Genomic DNA, 18,631 nt, shown 5'->3' on the forward strand with positions numbered 1-18,631 from the left:
TTCCCTAAAGTGTGTACTGTTACTATTATTGTTAGTGATGAGGGAGTCCATCCATTGAATTGCTGCATGCCTTTAACTCGCTTGGGAGCTTTGGCTCCAAGAAACCTGGCTGGCATCAGGCGGTGCCTTGGTAAGATGAGATTGGGACAAGAACTCTATCTCTGTAGCTTCCTAAGCTCATGTCCATGGACTCCTAAGGGCTCCATGTGTAGGATTCAGGGAGTCTGTGAACTTGGATGAGAAACGAATGATGCCCTTGGTTTCTTTTACCTCTAAATGAAATTTAGCATTTCCTTGAATTACGAAAGGAGATAACAAACCACAAGTGATGAAAAAGTACCTGTACCTTTGTCACCAATAAAAATCACAGATAGTTTCATGTCAAATTAGTGTCGCAGAAATCTTACAATATCGTCTATACCCATACAACTTTATATGTTACAGTGATAAGATATCACATCTTATTTAATGTATTATAATAGAATGGTATATATATTTCTATATCATAACATTTGTGTATTTCTATATAAGTGGGTTTCTTGGTGATCCTATGTACTTTATTTTACACATTTCTAAAACTTTATTCTAAGAAGGGGTCTGTAAGCTTCCACAGACTGCTGAAAGGGTCCATGGCGTGGAAAATGTTAGAACCCCCTGGCAGGCCCTCAAATGTCAGAAGGTACAAGGTCAACCCAGGCTGGTACCACCTGTCAGACCAGAGGCCAGAGCACACGGGGAAGGTCCCAGACTGTGCTGGTCTCCTCTGACCCGCTCCTCTTCCCCGCCCCCTGGGGAATCACTCAAGGGGCGCAACCTTCCCTGGTTTTCTTTCAACTCATTTCAGAGGAAAGGAGCAGCGGAAATCAGTGTCTGGCGCCGGCAGGGGGTGCAGCCGCATCTCTCAGAGCCGCCTACGGGAGGCGGTGCATCTGCGGAGCCCCGACCGCATCTTTTCACACCTCCAACCACCAACTCCCCGCCTCCCACGCGGCGCACGGCGCCACCGTCCTTGGCAACCACTCCACACACCCGGGCCAGACCGAGCCACGGGCAACCTGGGCCGGCTTAACAATTCGCTGTCCTTTCAGACCCCACCGTTCTCTGTCCTTTCAACAGGTATGGGGGACGCAGGGTCCCCGCCACTGAGGAACGGAACTCAAATTTCCACCAGGGGGCGCTGGGTATGCAGGTGCGAGGAGACCCCACCTGCATTTCTCCTTCCTAAAAAGATGTGCCTTGAAAGAAAGATCGGAGGTGACCAGCCTGCTCTCTACTCACTGTTTTTTTTTCTCTCTCTGCCTGTCCATCCCACTCTCTGCCTATCTTGCTCTTTCTCCGACGTCTCTTTCTTTTTTTTTTTTTTTCTTTTCTCTCTGTCACCTTTCTGTCTGAATGTCTGTCTCGTTGCTATTTCTAACACTGTTTATTTCTTCCTGTCATTCTGTGCTTGTTTCCTCTCTTTATATATGTCTCTTTCTGCCTCTGTCCTTCCGTCTCCCTCCGTCGCTCTGTCAATCACACACACACCCCCTCAGGATTCCCTTCTAAGGCTGCAGGCAGCTCTTTGGGGCTGGGCGCCAATGCTGTAGCTCATGAAAGCAGGGACTGTGTAGAGGGACGGTGGTGGGCAAGCAGCCTCTCTTTTTCAGGCTCCTAGGTGAGTGATTTCTATTTCCTATTTCTGGGCAGCCTCAGTGCTGGGTGGGAGGCACCTGAAGCCCAGATGAAGGCGTGAGAAGACAAACACAGGCGCTGGCCCTACACAGCTTGCTCTCTCTCTCTACCACTGATGACCTGTGTAACCCTGGACAAGCTAAAGAACCTCTCTGGGGCTCAGTTTCCTTCTTTCAATGGGCCTCACTAAATCAGAGTAAATACTGGATTTAAGCAGGATTCTTGGGAGACTTAAATATGTGTGTTGGGCAGCTTTTGAATGGTTCGTGATGATCGCTGCTTCTTGACACCCCCCCAGGCCCTTGCGTATCCCCTCCCTGAGGGTGGGCCGGACCTAGTGACTTGCTTCTGGCAAACAGAATATGGCAGAAGTGATGAGATTTCACCTCTGAGGTTGGGCTACACAAGACTGTGATTTTCGTATGGCTGGCTCTTCTTCTCTCTGGTGCTCTCACTTGCTTGCTCAGATGAAGTTGCCATGTCGTGAACTTCCTATAAAGAGGGCCACGTGGCAAAGAACTGAGGCCTCCGGCCAATCAGCCAGCAAAGAGCTGAGGCCAACAGTCCCAATGAATCCTCCCAACAACTGTGGATCTTGGAAGGAGCTCTTCCATCAGCTGAGCTTTGAGATTACTCCAGCAGTAGCCAGCATCTTCACTGCATCCTGTGAGAGGCCCTGAAGCAGAGGACCCAGCTAAACTGCCTTTAGAAGCTAACCCACAGAAACTGTGAGATCATAAATGCACGGTCTTACGTGACTGAGCTTTGGGATCGTTTCCTATGCAGCAGTAGATAACTAAAATGGTATACGAAAGAGCTTGTATTAGCTAGGGTAGGCTAAAGTGCAGTAACAAAGAGACCCGAACATGTAAGGGCTCAGTGAAACAATCCTGGTCAGTGAAGTCAATGAGGTCAACGAGAGGATCTCTTTCATGCAGTCATTTAGGGCCTGAGATTCCTTCCACCTTAAGGCTCCACTGTTCCCTAAGATCCCACAGTTGTCTGCATTCAGCCCAGAAAGGAAAAGGAAGAAAGGTGAAGGCAAGCCCACTTCCATGAAAGCTCAACCCCAAAGAGGCACCCATAACCTCCATTCACACTCTCTTGGGGAAAACTTATTCACATAGTCCCATCTATGTTCAAAAAAGACTAGGAACTATATCTAGTCATGGTGGCTATAAGCTTGGAGAGAATGACTCTGGGTGGTATAGACCCAACCAAAATCCTCAGTATGTACTGGCCAAAGGGAGCCTGGCCCTGGGCTCTTCTTCTCCAGATCATCTTTCCTGACACTGAAATTGTCAGAGACTTATCTACTGAGAAGTTCTTGCCCTTCTCATCTCATCCTGGTCCATGTGTCCTAATGCTGCCCAGTCAAGACCTAGGAGTCTCTTCTCTCTTACAGCTTGGTATTATTCAGGTCATGGATTCTAGAGAACATTTGGCCTGCTTCATACAAAGCAGCGCACAAATAGGTCTTTGTATGTTGCAGTGGTTGATTTATTACTAACTCATCTGCAAAATTATGAGCTCCAGAAAGTTTCCACACCAGGCTACATCTTCACCTTCAGGGTTGAACCATTGCACCAGACATTTTAGACCATCCTGCATCAGGTTTCCTGAATCAGCAGGAATTTTGTTTCTGAATCAGTAAAGATTAGGTTCAACAGCATACATCAAGAAACCCAGAAAACTGTGGCATAAATAAGAGGTTTATTTTTTCACTTTATTTTTCTCTCATGTAAAGAAACCTTTAAGTAGGCAACCCAGGGTTAGAATGATAGCTTCATCAGAAGCCCAAGGTACCATTATTTTTTGCTGCACTGTTCTCAAAGTCACCTTCTAGTTATAATGTGGTTGCTGCAGCTCTAGCCATCACGTCCATGTTCCAGGAAGCAGGGAAAGGAGGGGGCAAGGGCCAAAGGGTATGTCTCTAAGCTGAATGAGCCTCTTTAAAGAACATTTCCTATTGGCAAGGGAGGCTGGGAAATGTGGTTTCCTAGCTGGGCACCTTGTTGCACACAGCAATACTGAGATTCTCTTATCAAAGAAGAAGGGGAATTGGGTAGGTAACTGGCAGTCTCTGATACATCCTCTTACTGCTTACAGGAGCAGAAACATAGATTCCCCAGACCCAAATCCCAACTGGCTTTTCCATAATAGCCATTAATGGTATTGACTAAACTGTCTGTATCATTGCACTTTTATGGCTCTGCTGAAGGATGCCCCCAGGCCACTGTGTCTTTGTTACAGCTAATAGTGGCCAAGTATAAGAGAGTGGCAGTGCTATCTCCTGGGCAGATGGACAGCCACTTCCCAGACCCTGGCATCCAGTGCCTGAGATGATTGGATAAGACAGTGCTTATGTTTTTTTATTTTTTAATTGAAGTATATGATTTACAATGTTGTGTTAATTTCTGCTGCACAGCAAAGTGAATCAGTTATACACATATATACATTCTTTTTTATATTCTTTTCCGTTATGGTTTCCCAGGATACTGAATATAGTTCCCTGTGCTCTACAGTAGGACCTAGTTGTTTATCCCTTCTGTATGTAGTAGTTTGCATCTGTTAATCCCAAACTCCCAATCCACCCCTCTCCCCGCCCAGCAACCCCGTCTGTTCTCTCTGTCTGTGAGTCTGTTTCTGTTCCATAGATAAGTTCATTTGTGTCATATTTTAGATTCCACATATAAGTGATATCATATGGTATTTGTCTTTCTCTTTCTGACTTCACTTAGTATGATAATCTCTAGGTTGGATGGTGGGATTCTCTTTTTTTTTTTTTTTTTTCTTTTTTTTGTGGTACGCGGGCCTCCCTCTGTTGTGGCCTCTCCCGTTGCGGAGCACAGGCTCCGGACGCGCAGGCTCAGCGGCCACGGCTCACGGGCCCAGCCGCTCCGCGGCATGTGGGATCCTCCCGGACCGGGGCGCGAACCCGTGTCCCCTGCATCGGCAGGCGGACGCGCAACCACTGCGCCACCAGGGAAGCCCCTGGTGGGATTCTTGATGTTATTTTCCTCTTGTTATTACTTACCTCTATTATTTAATTTTTCTCTAATCAACCTTCAATTCATTTGCAACTTACCCCCCAAATTTTTGCTCCTGTTTGGCTCGGACTATTTTCCTAGCCTGCTGAGGGCTCTTTGAACCATTTCAGACAGATCCTGCCATTCCTTTTTCACCTTAAAGTATGTATGTGTTGCCACTTCAAGCTGACCAGAGGGAAGCAGAGGTCTGGGCAGGAGGCGGAGCCTAAGGCAGCACTGGCCGTTGTGAGTCAGCGGCCGCCTCCCAGGGACCAAGATGCTCCCAGGGCCTGGGGACATGTGAAATGAAGTTGGTGACTCTCTGCTCCTCCATCATGCAAGCATCCATGGCAGAGAACCTAGGCATATTCCTGTAACTGCTTAGCCAGCCTCCTCCTGTCTTATCCGAGGCTTTTATGTTAGAACAGAGGGCTTGGAGCAAAGCTGCTGGACAGGTAGTGTTGCCTAATGATTACGAACAAGTGCTTTTGAGTGAGTCTGAATGGCAGACCTGCCCCTTACAGACTACGGGACATTGCGACATGTTCTATCTCTCTGAGCCCCGGTGTTCTCACCTATAAAGGGAAAATAATCGTACTGGCCGGGAGGTCGTTGGGAAAATTAAGAGAGAGGGTGCTTGTAAAAGCCTTTGCCTATGGCCTGCACGCAGCACGTGCTCAAATAAAGGTGGCTGTTATAACTATGGTGATGATGACACTCTTGGGTCCCACTCCCGGGCACAAGGCTGGTCCCGTCCTGCCAAGCAAATCCTCCCCAGCGCCCGCAACAGCAGTTAGCTGATGAGGAAACAGGCCCACCAACAATGGAAATCCAGGGAAAGCAGTAAAAACCAAAAAATAGCAAAACCAAACCAAACACAAAACCTCCCTGTGTTTGAGAGAAACACTTGCCCGCACTCAGCTTCGCCAATATCTAGGTACCAGTGGGAAACTTCCTCACTCTTCTGGATAGTTCTTTTGGGGTAAGAAAGGTCTTTAAACGGCAGATAACTCAAAACCCAAAAACTTAAGACCAAAAACAAAACCGAAGAACAACGACAAACTTCCCACTACAACGACCCAAAGCACAGACTATTTTCCTCCACAGAGATGGCAGCTTTCTTCCACTGAGCTGTCATCAAGCATGTTTATCTCACAGCTGTCAAGAGCTGGACTCTGTCTAATATGACACCTCTGGGAGACTGTCACGTGCACTGGGAGAGCCCAGGAGAGCAGAGGCTCTCCCTCAGGGTCAGGGTCAGGGTCAGAGTCAGGCTGTGGACCACCCGAGCACAGGGTGGATGGAAAGCAGGAGTTTCTGGCCTCTTCTGCCCTGGGCTCCTGCAGAGAGCTGACTTCCCCTGTGCCCTGCCTGCTTCGAGCCTACGCCATGCTGGTTAATGACCAGAACCTCACAGAAATGCTCCAGAAAGAAACACATGTTCTCTCCAGGAGCCAGAGCAGCAATTCCACCTTCAAAAAGAGTTCTAGAAACAGTCCCAAGACAGACTTAGAACCTCAGTAATTTGGACAAATTCGTGGTGGGTTAGGGTTGGGCTTCTGGGGACAAAGGGATTCTGAGTTCTAAAACAGTGGAAAGGAAATGCATTCTCAGTGCACATGGGAACCAGAACTTTCCTCTGATTTCCGCATTGGCACTAGGTGGGGGACACTCTTCTAAGATGTGGGTATAATAGCAGAGCGGTGGGATGCGTGTCCAAGGGGGTCTCGGAGGCACTCTGCAACCGTGCAGTGAAATAATCTTCATTTTCTAAGCTTTGGTCATAGGAGCAAATGTCCAGGCAAACATTTACGCAAGTATCTGGAATACTGAATTAGAGAGGTCGGGACTTGGAATGATGCAGAGACACTCGGAGACATGAATTTGGGCACCAGAAACTTGGTTTGGTGACTTGGGCCAGGACGGGGAGCTTTCGTTCTTCTTTGTGTGTTTTCGAGGGCAAAAAAGTCTGGGGAGAGTTTTAAGCAGAGCGGCCTGTACATTCTTTTTTTTTTTTTTTGAGGGGTGGGTATAGCTGCTTTACAACTTTGTGTTAGTTTCTGCTGTACAGCTAAGTGAATCAGCTATATATATACACATATTCCCTCCCTCTTGGACCTCCCTCCCATATGTCAATTCCAATCTCCCAGTTCATCCCACCCCGCCTCCCCCACTGTGTCCACATGTCCGTTCTCTACATTTGCGTCTCTGTTCCTGCCCTGCAAATAGGTTCGTCTGTACCATTTTTCTAGATTCCACATATATGCATTAATATACGATATTTGTTTTTCTCTTTCTGACTTACTTCCCTCTGTATGACAGACTCTAGGTCCGTCCATGTCTCTACAAATGACCCAATTTCGTTCCTTTTCACGGCTGAGTAATATTCCATTGTATATATGGCAGCCTGTACATTCTTGTTTGTCATCTGCGTGGCTGGATTATAAACCTGCCTTATAACTAACCAAGGGCGGTGCCCCAGGCCTCTGTAGAAATTTCAGCATCTGAAGTTGCAGATGTTCAAACCTCGCCCAGTGCCTGCTGGATGTGACCATTGAAAGCTCTGCTTTGCTGCTGTTCAAAGCTGGCTCCCACAGTGGATGCAAGCCCAGACTCCCGGGGCTGAGGGAGGGTTCATAATGTTAGCTACCCATGAACTACATATTTGGTGAAAAGATTAGTCCAGCTGAAATTGATAAAGTTCACCAAGAATCTCTCAGCCCCACTCTGACCAGTTTGGCTGTGCCATGAAGTGCTTCCTTTAGGTGAGAGGTGAAAATTCTCCACTTAATAAGGAAAGAAAAAAATCATATGTTGAGGTTACTAAGATCTGCAGTGAGAACGAATCTTCTATCTGTGAAACTGTGAAGAAGGACAAAGAAATCCGAGCTAGATTTGCTGCCACACGTCAAACTGCGAAAGTTATGGCCACAGCATGTGACAAGCGCTTAGTTAAGATGGAAAGGGCATTAAATTTGTACAATAAGAAATACTGAGAGAGAGAGAGACACCATATTCACACAACTTTTATGACAGTATATTGTTCTATGTTATCATTATTGTTGTTAATCTCGTACTGTGCCCAATTTATGAATTACACTTTGTCAAAGCTATGTACGTGTAGGAAAAACAGTATATATAGGGCTTGGTACTATTGTAGTTTCAGGCATCCACTAGGGGTCTGGGAACATATCCCCGTGGATAAGGGGGTACCACAGAGCACCCTAGTCTGTGGCAAATGGATCGTGGCTGCCTAGCCAAGACAGTGAACCATTTCACCAGGCAGCAAAGATGAATTCTGTCCATGATAAAGTTGTCGTCAAGGGAACATAAGTTGTTTCTCTCTCAGTTACAACCAGCAGCATTAAAGCTTCAAGGAGGGGCCCTGACTTAAGGTGCAAGGTAGATTTTAACAGGCAGTGAATCTTGTTTTCAGAGTTCCAGAGGGCCGGACAGTGGGAAGAAGTTACTGATATTCAGACCTTGTTTGGTTCACTGTCAGAAAGAGGGTTTCTGCCCTAGAACTAGCTGTCTCTAGAGTTTATCAAGCCGATAGCAGACTGGTGGATGGGCCTCCAGTGGGAGAGTGGATTAGATGGTATTTTGACCCTGGAGTACCCGGAACCCCCCAGCATTTATTAAGGAGGGTGATCGCTGGCGAGCCTGACAGTCTCCAGGGTCCTGGAACAAGTAGCAGCCTCAGTGACGTCTTTCTGGCTTTCTCACTTCCTCATCTTGGCTTTTTGTGTTTGGACAGCGTTGGGGGCCCACATCAATAAGCAGCAGAAGAAGTTAAGCTGGGAGCCACACTTGCAAGAGCTACCCATTGGCTGGAGCCTCTTTGGGGAAAGAACACTGGAATCTGCTAACACGCCAAGAACCCCATTTATACCGATAGGCATAGACCCCATCTCATGACTGCCCCGGCTCCAGGGGTGGGGAGGCCCAATATATTGTGTCTGTTTTCTTCTTTCAAATATAAGCTTTACAGGGTAAACACCATGATACTCATCATTCATCACGGTGCCTTGCAATCGCTCAATATGCTTTAGCTCCTCCTTCTTTTGCTCCCTCCCTCCCCCCTTCCCTCCTTCTCTCCCCCTCTCCCTTCCTTCCTTCCAGGAAGTCTTAAAAAGCAAACCACAGAATAGGTGTCCAAATATATGTGTTGAACTGGACTGAAGTAAACCTCTGGAGTTCGGGGCCCGCCACCTGTCCCTACAGGTAGGTCTCGGAAACTTGCCTAAGTGAGAAAGCAGAGTAGCCGAGAGACCCAGGGATTTGTGCTTCGGGCGAGAGGAAGGGGCAGCTGATTAGGAGCTGGTGATCTGCCAGCCCAATGGCTCATCTGGAGCTCAAACCAAAACAAGAGGCTGGCATGCTAGCAGCGAGTGGGCTTTGGGAGCCTGCTTCTGGCCCCTTGGCAGTCGCCAGGCTTCGTGGACCACCTGGGTCCTCGTGCAGGCTCCGAGCTCCTCCCCAGTCCATCCGTGGGCCGCTGACACTCAGCTCTTCTCCGAGCAGCCCTTGAAAGCAAAGTGGAAGGAGGAGAGATTGCATACACAGCAGGGACAACCGATCACCGGACAGCCCAGTGGTGTGCGGGTCACCGGCCCCGCCCAGGCCTGACTTCTGCCCTTCGTGAAACAGGGATACTTTCTGAGAATAGTGGGAAAAATATCAGATGAAAAAAACGTGGCTCCAGAAACCCAAGTCAAAGGGTCTGGAGTAGCGGCTTACGATGATGACTTCTGGCCCAAACTGACCTCTCTCTGTCCTTTCGGTTTCTTCTTCTGTAGCCCCCAGAATCAGTATAAAGAACACATTTGAGAAATAACACATTCAAAGGCGTCAGCTTTGATGGCTTGGACATGGATCAGGGATACCATCGGTGATGGTTTGTTTTTTGCCCTATGAATTGAGGCGGGAAGAAAGGAAAGAGAAGGAAACGGCCACCAGACAGGAGAGTGGGGAGTGCCTATGTGACGGGACCGCATGGATGGAGGGAGATGTACAAAGGTTGTCAGAACTCAAGCCCGATGCTTGGAGCCTGCTGCCTGAGATATGCAGAGGTATGGGTCTCTGGAACTTCCAAATTCCCCTAAAGCACTGAGACCCTAGGCTCCCCCAGGGCCCTGCTTGTCTTTTCTCTCCTCCCTCTCTGGCTAAAGTTAATTCCTCTTCTCTGCTTTGGCCACTGGCCTGCCACCCCCAAGCCTTCAGGTCCCCTGGGATGCTGTGGGGCAATGAGGATGGTGACCCAGATGCTGGCCTCAGGCTCTGGCCTTTGGGAGGAACCAGTGCTGATATGAACAGACAGCCCAGGCTTCCTGGATGCTGGAAGCAAGGGCCAGAGGCTGGATTTGCAGCACACGTGCTGTGCCGGGAGGCTGAGAGCCCCCCATGGCCCTAAACCAGCACCCTCATCCCCATCGTGTAAACAAGCAAACCCAAACATCCTGCCTGCTGCCTTGGGGCCCTGAAGAAAAGCAGCACTTCTCTCTTGAAAACTCCAGGGCACTTCCCGCTGTCCGTATGCTAGGGGTGCAGCCTTAGGAACAGAAATGAGCCCAGAGTGCAGTGAACAAGTCAGAGGGTGGGGCTCCAACTCCATCGGGGGACGTGAGTTTGGATGTTAAGGGAACACAGAGCAGGTCTTGCGGCTTCTCTGGTCCGAGGCCATTTCGGCCCATTTCCCGGAGGATGAAGGCTCCCACAGGGGCCCACTGAGTACCTCAGGGGGATTTGGGCTCAGAGCCTCAGCTAAGGGTAAAATGGAACATTTGCCTTCTTTGAGCTTCTACCTTCAGACCCACACAGGAGGAGAATGGCTCAGTCTGGCCAGGACCGCTCCTCAGAGCACTGCCTTGGAATGCCACCCGAGGCCCCCTTGACCCCGCAGGGGACCGGCAGACCCTTGGCTCTTTTGGCTTAATAGTTACCCCGAGGACCTGATATTTAAGTTCGGTGAACTCCTCCTCACCAAACAGCAGAATTTTCCATCTGTGCTCATGGACCCCGATTCTCAAAGAGCCCCCCAAACGGCAGCCGACACGCATGTCTGTGGGTTGGGTTACGCCGAACAAGGCGGATCGTCTTGGCTTCCTGGGAGGGAAGAGACCTGGGGCTGTCGATGCCCAGGGGACTTCAGCCCAGCTCCTTCCAGGCTCATTTCCAGGGCAGAAGGCCTGCCGTCTTTTTGGATTTCGCTTCTCCATGAATAGAAGGGACAGCTGCTTCCACTACGGGCTCTCTGGCCTCGAGAGATGGGAGTGGCTGCCAGCAGCAGGAAGAGGCGGATCAGGACGCTTGGCCAGGTCGCCCACGGCCCTCCTCTCCGTCCCAGCTTTCTGCACCTACCCGACCCTTCTAATCTGGGGTCAACGGGGGGTTAGCAAGCAGGTGTCCAACGTCAGGTTCTGTCCTGCTTCGGGGGGAGGCGAGAGCAAGGGCGGGCTGGCCGTGTCCCCACCCCACGAAGTGAACGCTCTTTGCCTTTCCTAAACCAGAAGCCCTTGCCACGTCCCGGGAAGCGCCTCCTGGCCCGGGCTCTGGAAGAATCAAGAAGCAAACAGGCTGAGCTGGGAAGGGCTCATATGTATTTATTTCACAAAGGGGGAAGATGATCACCGGTAAGATGCCACCAGATGCGACACTGTGAACCCCGAACTGGGCAGGTGTGGGGTTTGGTTCTGGGCGGGGCTTGGCCGGACAGCATGAGGGAGACAGACTGGGACTGGCAGAGGGCGGCCTTCCATCTGGGGCGCCAGCCCGCCCCCCGCAAGCTCCTCGGCATCCTTGACCTGACCTGGGCCGGCAGTAATGCGACAAGTCCAAGGCCACACCTGTGCGTCTGCTCTACCGTGCCCTCAGACGCACACGCCCGGACACACGCGCCACGCACGCACGCACAGGTAGCAGCACACTCGCCCCGCCAGGCGCGCACCCTCATACGCACGCGCGCACTCTCGTCCATACATTAGCTCTGATTCGTTAGTGCACCCTACCCAGAGGGCAATCAGGAAGAAGTTACTACTCTTCAGAGGGGGCTCGGCCGCCTTCTCCGCTGTCAGCTGGCAGAGCACGGGGAGACACGAGAGCATCCTCCAGGGTCCTGGGCCCCTCTGCTGTGCTGACGTGGGTCCTTAAGCTCCAGATGGGGGCTGCTTGCCGTCCGCGCTGCGGGAGCCGCCGTGAGTCCGGGCTCCCCGGCCCCTGGGCAGGCAGGGCAGCGTGCGCCCGGCTCCAGCCTGGGGGCCCTCAGAGCTGAGGCCACCGCACGTGCTCTCTGGCCCCCCGCTGACGACACAGGTGGAAGAGCCGGTCCAGGCACAGAGGCTCCTAGTGCCCAGGTGCCCGTGGGAGCATCAGCTCCTTCCAGGTCGTCTCGGGGGTGGGGTCCAGAAAAGTCCAAGGCCACCTGCTGGAGAGGTTTGGGGGCTGGCGACCTTGGGCTGTGAACAGGCGTCTGGGCAGACGCAACCTGGGGGACCTCCTCAGAGGCGGGGGAGCTAGGCTGTGGCCCAGCACCCCCCCCCACTTTGTTGAGGGCTCGGGTGGAATTCAGAAGCTTCTGCTGCTGCGAGAGATGAGAGAAAGGAGGGGCCCCCGCCAGTCCCAGTCCTGCAAGTGGATGGCAAGGAGAGCAGGAGGACACGGGACGTGTCACCCCTCGGAACCAGGTCCACATCCAGGCTGCAGCGTACACGGCCCCTGTGCTCCCAGAGAAGGGTCAGGGAGCTCTGCCAGGGTGCGTGAGCCTCAGGCAGCTGGATGCCTGATGGAGAGGCAGTGTCTCCATCGGGGCCCCAGGCTGCCCTGGAGAAGCCCCGGGAGGCCCGCTGAGCACCTGCCGACTCCTTGCTGTTTCTCTCCCAGCGTGGCTGGTCCAGAGGACGCAGACCCCGTCCCGGGGGCCGGGCTCCGAGGGCCCCAGCCCCTCCCACTACTTGATGAAGTTCTTAATCGTCCACCTCTGTCCCGTGCAGCTGCGGAGGATGAGGTCGATGCCAGCCAGGCCTCGGTTCTCCACCTCCAGGCAGCGCCCTGTGCCCTTGTTCATGACGGCGCCATTCTGGGAGCACGTGGGGGTGAGAGGGAGGAGAGACAGACAGAGAAGGAGACAGAGAGATGAGACGGAAAGACAGAGACAGAGACGGGAACAGAGAGACAGAGAGACAGGACCAAAGAAACAGAGAGAGACAGAGACAAGGATGAAGAGACAGAGAGATAGAGAATGAGAGACAGAGAGATAGAAAGAGAGACAGATACAAGAAGACAGGGAGAGGGGGAGGGAGGGAGGGAGAGAGAGAGAGACTTAACCACCATAGCGCCCGGCACACGGCCCCTCTAGGGGAACAATCCCACCAAAATTCTGTGCACAGCGGGGGAGGGATCGTTGGGCCTTTGCGCCTTCTCTGGAAACCCTAAAGTCAGAAAATAAATACGCTTCACCAAGTCTAAGTGGCTGAACCAGGTGAAAGCACTGGTAGGGGATGGTGTCAGGATGGGGGACTGCCCGGGATAGTCTCAATCTGACTTTCTCCATCCCTCTGGCATTTAGAAGATTCCAGAGAAATCACCCCGAACTCCCTCTCGAGATGTATCAGAGCCCAGCCCAGCCTAGCGCTGCTGCAGGGATCCTGACGGCTGTCTCACAGGGAAAGGCCCCAGTGACTCCACCCTAACGTGGGCAGCAGTCCACGTGCCTAGCCTTAAGCTGGGAGACCTTGGGCTGCACTTTGCTGGCTGCCCTTCCCGGGGGAGCTCGCAGCATCCTCACGTGCTCTGGGCTGCCAGGCCTGTCCGTGGAGCACTTGCCTGGATGAAGTTCCAGCGCTTGTACAGGCTGCTCTTGACCTTGTCGCAGTCCAGGAGCTGGGGCAGGCGACTCTTGGAGTTGTCCACCAGGCAGCGGGTGTCAGGGAGGAGCGTGGTGGTCCCTAGCGCTCCCAGGTGCAGGAAGCCCTCCTTGGTGTAGCGGGCCAGCTGGGGAGAGAGCAGAGCGGCAGGGCCACGGAAGGTAGAGGTGAGACCACGAGGGACACATGGGTCACCCAGGACTTTGTTCATGCTGCCGTCCCTGTCACACATCCACACACACGCCCAACTCACAGGGGCGCCCCGTCCAGGAAGCCCGTGGCTTGCTAAGCCTGGATACAGAGCCACTCCCTGATTTCCTTCTAAGCATGTCCTTGGTCAATGTTTCAGGAGTCTGGCCTTCTGTTCAACAACGCAGGGAGCAGGAATAAGTGAAAAAGCGGGACATCTGATTTCTAAAGCTTGGCTCTGCTTCCAGCTGGCTGGGCCACCTTGAACAAGTCAATTAACCTCTCTGAGCGTCCGTTTCCTCCTCATCTGTAAACCGGGATTAATTAAATCTACCCTGCTGCAAAAGGGCCCAGTCAGTTCACTGAAGAAGAAACAGGCATGTGAAAAAGCATTCAACTTCCTAGGTATTAAAATAAATCAAAAATCAAAACAATGAGACGCCACGTTTTAAAAAAAGATTATTTGTATTTTGTCAAGGTGAGCCTAAGATGGGCTGGAGGGAGGGTAAATTACTACAACCTTTCAAAAAGGTATGAAAAAGCATTCAACTTCCTAGGTATTAAAATAAATCAAAAATCAAAACGAGACGCCACGTTTTAAAAAAAGATTATTTGTATTTTGTCAAGGTGAGCCTAAGATGGGCTGGAGGGAGGGTAAATTACTACAACCTTTCAAAAAGGAATTGCAAAATATAAGCAGTGTGCTTTTAAAATGTTTCTCTCCTTTGACCCAATAAATCTACTTTAAAAAATCTTGGGAATTCCCTGGTGGTCCTGTGGTTAGGACTCCGCACTTTCACTGCCGAGGGTGCAGGTTCAGTCCCTGGTCGAGGAACTAAGATCCCTTCGTAAGCCATGAGGTGCGGCCAAAGAAAAGGAAAAAGAAAAAAAAAATCGGGCTTCCCTGGTGGCACAGTGGTTGAGAGTCTGCCTGCCGATGCAGGGGACACAGATTCATGCCCCGGTCCGGGAGGATCCCACATGCCGCGGAGCGGCTGGGCCCGTGAGCCACGGCCGCTGAGCCTGCGCGTCCGGAGCCTGTGCTCTGCAACGGGAGAGGCCACAACAGTGAGAGGCCTGCGTACTGCAAAAAAAAAAAAAAAAAAGAAAAAAACAAGAAAAAAAATCTATCCCAAGAAAAGAATTAGAACTGTGAACAAAAGTTTATGTAGAGGGGTGGGGAGGAGGGGCAATTGGATGAGGGCAGTTAAAAGATACAAACTTCCACTTATAATATAAATAAGTACTAGGGATGTAATGTACAGCATGATAAATATAATTAACACTGGTGTATGTTATATATGAAAGTGAAGACAGTAAATCCTAAGAGTTCTCATCACAAGAAAAAAATTTCTTTCTGTTTAATTTTGTATCCAGGAGAGATGATGGATGTTCACTAAACTTACTGTGATTATCATTTCATGATGTATGGAAGTCAAATCATTATGCTGTGCACCTTAAACTTATACAGTGCTGTATGTCAGTTATATCGATAAAACTGGAAGAAAAAGGTTTATGTACAGGGTATTTATCGCAATGTTATTTCTAATGATGGAAAGGCAGAAACACCCTAAATGCGCAACCTCGTCCTGGTACTTGCTCCATGCTCCATGTACTGCAACAAATGCTAGGTAGCATTGGGTAGATTCCCAAAACGGCCACATCTTTCTACGCAACCTGGGCAATATGACTTTGCTGCAATTTCTATTAGGAAGTGGAGTCTGTTTCCTCATCCTTGAATACTGGTTGGCTTTGTGACTTGCTTTGGCCAACAGAATGTAGCAGAAAGGGGGATGCGTCTGTTGCTGGTATACACCTTGCATATTTCCACCCTCCTGGAACCCTACTGCCACCATGGCAGTAAGTCCAGGATGGCCTCCTAAAGGATGATAGCCATGTGGTCCAAACAACCAGCCAGTCAACCACCAGACAAGTGGATGAAGTCATCGTAGATCAGGCAGCCCTCAGCCGAGCTGCTGGCTGATGGGAGATGTGTGAAAGAGTCCAACCCAAATCACCTGAGCCTGGTCCAGATCACAGAACCATCCAGATGACCCATAGACTTGTAAGCAATAATAAATACATGTATATTGTTTTATGCCACTAAGTTTTGGGGTAGTTGTTATGCAGCAATAGCTATCTGATACACAGATGATATTGCCTGACAATCCTTCTCACAACTAGTTGTGAGTCCCTACGGGTTTGGTGCCTTGGCCTCTCCTGACTGCCCATGTTGTTTAAAACCCTGTATTCCAACTTTTGAACAAATACATTCACCTGTCTTTCACACTCCTTTGGGGCAGGGATCGTGTCCAATTTATTTCATTCTTCCTAGGAGACAATCACAGACCAAGGGCTCTGAACATGTTTGTGAATGAGCACATTACAAATGTGATGAACATTATCATTTACAAAATGCAGCCACAGCTATTCCTTTAAACTCCACAAACATGTTTTGAAGAGTCCTCTGTGTGCCCAGGCTGAGGACAGGCACTGAGAATACAAGGATGGGGCTGTATTCCCACTGAGATGATTCCAGGGCAGGTCGGTGAGAGGCAAAAAGCACAATCTTCATGTTCATTCTCATGGTGCTATGAGGTGGCTGGAGCAGGAGTGATGACCATTATTAATATGCAACGGATGCCTAATCCATTACAGAATAATATGACCAGCCAGCATGTATCGGAGGCATACTCTGCCCCATTTCTTAAGCATGGTACAGAGAATAAATAATGTAATTTCTACAATAACCTGTGAGGTAGGTGCTATTACCCTTCCCATTTCAAAGAGGAGGAAACCGGCATGAAGACATCTGGACACCTGGCCGGGTCCTGGCTTTCATCCTTGGGTCCCCAGAGACTCGAAGGTTGGCAGCCTTGGCCCAGCAGCTGAGCAGCAGAGGAGCCTCCTCTCAGATGATCCTGGGTTCCTGAGAGCCTGGGCACTGCTGGCCAGGAATGCAGCAGAAAAGTAGCTCTGCCCCAGGACACAAGTGCCTCATCAGGGCATAAGATGCTCTTCAGGGGCTCTCTCTTCTGGTGAAAGCTGCTCAGAAACCCTCTGTTCTGATCCCCAAAGGGAGCCTGCCTGATCCCCTCAGGAACAAGTGACAGGAGTTTATTAAATGCCCTTGAGAGAGAGATGTGGTTAACATGTGTTTTAAACCCAAATTAGTTCCAAATCAGAATAACCGTTAGAGGCAAAATGGTAAAAAAAAAAAAAAATCAGAAGCCCTGCCCCATCCCTCCTTCAACAATGTCTCTCTGAATGTGTTTAAATTCATCAAATGCAAAGTGATGAATGACAGCAAGCTGCCTTTATGTTCAGGGGAAAGATATACACAGCTGCTTATTGAAATTATGAATCAATCTATTACCCAGCAGGCATGCGAGCGGCGCTAAGAACATTAATTAACTGAGCATATCTGTGACCCAGATGTTTAAAGAGTGAAGCTAAATGCCACTGGGAGTTAGAATCTCTCCTTTCTGAGGTCTTTTAGGACATGAAAACAATAAGACCCAGACTTCCGGGACCTGCAGAAGTCCACATATCCAGCCCCAGGTGAGGAGGGCCCTGCGGGATTTCTTTTCTGAGGGAACGTGGTTTCCCACACCGGGAACCCGTACAAGGAGGCCACATGCATGGGCTCTGCTGGCCTGGCCAAGGGGCCAGGGTCAGGGGAAAGGTGGTGAGTGCTGACATCCACCAGGTCCCCCAGTTTCCCCAGTCCTGGACTGAGAGCCCATCTAGTCCAGCCCCACCACTCCCCGACCCCTAGTGCTCCTTCTGTAAGGACCTCCGCTCCCCATCCTCTACATGTCCACCTTGCTTTCCTGCCTCCAGGGCTTTGCTTCAGCGGTTTCCCTGCCTGGAAATGTTAGTTACTGGGCTCCTTCTAGAACTTTCTGGCTTCAACTCTCCTAGAGCTCAACGCAATTCTCTCCATTCCACAATGTCTCCTTTCATTCTTGCAGCCCCCAGTCACCTCCTCTCCAGTCTTTGGGACAACGTGGATCCACATTCTCTGGTGCCTCCCTTCAAGGCATGGAAGAGTCCCATCTCCTCTGGACCATCCTGTGTGTCCGTTCACCAGGGGGTGGATGTTTGAACTGTTTCCACTTTGGGGTTATTATAAATTATGCTGTTATGAACAGTTCTGTGTAAGTTTTTATGTGAACATCAATTCTCTTGTTTATACAGTTGACCCTTGAACAACACAGATTTGAACTAGGCAGGTCCACTTACACGTGGATTTTTTTCAAGAAATATGTACTACATGATTCTCCGTTGGTATCTGCAGATTCAGAAGCACGGATAAGAAGGGCCAATTTCTCATATATTTCCTCCTAACATCCCAGCTAAGACTCTTCTGGGAACTGAACTGCTGCAGTAGGCTTGTAACTGGTCCTCCTCCTTCCAGCCCTTCACAATTGCCATCTGTCCTTCCCAATCCTGCATTCAGATTCTATCATTCCCTGCCTCAACCTTCAATGGCTCCTAATGCCCACGGATTTATGAGTAAACTTGTAACCATGATCTTCTACTATAGGTCCCCAACTCACCTTTTGTTTTAACTCTTTGATTCTCGGCTTAGTCTGACAGATGACTTGAAGTTTCTCAAAAAGAGCCAACAGTCTTCCCTGAATAAGTTATAGCCCCACCCTACCCCTACCCCATCTCGTTTCGTTCCACAAAGCCACCCCACCGTGTGATCTATTTCAGCCTACGTACTTGTGTAATATTAATATGTCTTTCCCTGTTACAGATTTTTGTCGTCGTTGTTTTAGTACCGCAGCATCCTACCCATTGTTATATAGCACAAGGACCAAGAAAAGTATCTCGCAAAGAGGAAAAGCTCTATAAATGTCTTTTGAATCG

General features: G+C 50.1%; 1 protein-coding gene across 1 annotated transcript in view; it reads right to left on the minus strand.

The window, feature by feature from the left end:
- Positions 1-12,584: 12,584 nt before the first annotated feature.
- GALNT17 (polypeptide N-acetylgalactosaminyltransferase 17) overlaps positions 12,585-18,631 on the minus strand; it is a 477,148-nt gene continuing 471,101 nt past the window's right edge. The window contains exons 10-11 of the mRNA XM_024122980.2: positions 13,524-13,691; positions 12,585-12,777 (exon numbers count right to left, since the gene is read on the minus strand). Coding sequence (XP_023978748.1) covers positions 12,649-12,777; positions 13,524-13,691 — 297 coding nt within the window. The 3' untranslated portion in view covers positions 12,585-12,648. The remainder of the gene's footprint in view (positions 12,778-13,523; positions 13,692-18,631) is intronic.

The sequence above is a fragment of the Physeter macrocephalus genome, chromosome 14, assembly GCF_002837175.3.
Source record: "Physeter macrocephalus isolate SW-GA chromosome 14, ASM283717v5, whole genome shotgun sequence".
NCBI lineage: Eukaryota > Metazoa > Chordata > Mammalia > Artiodactyla > Physeteridae > Physeter > Physeter macrocephalus.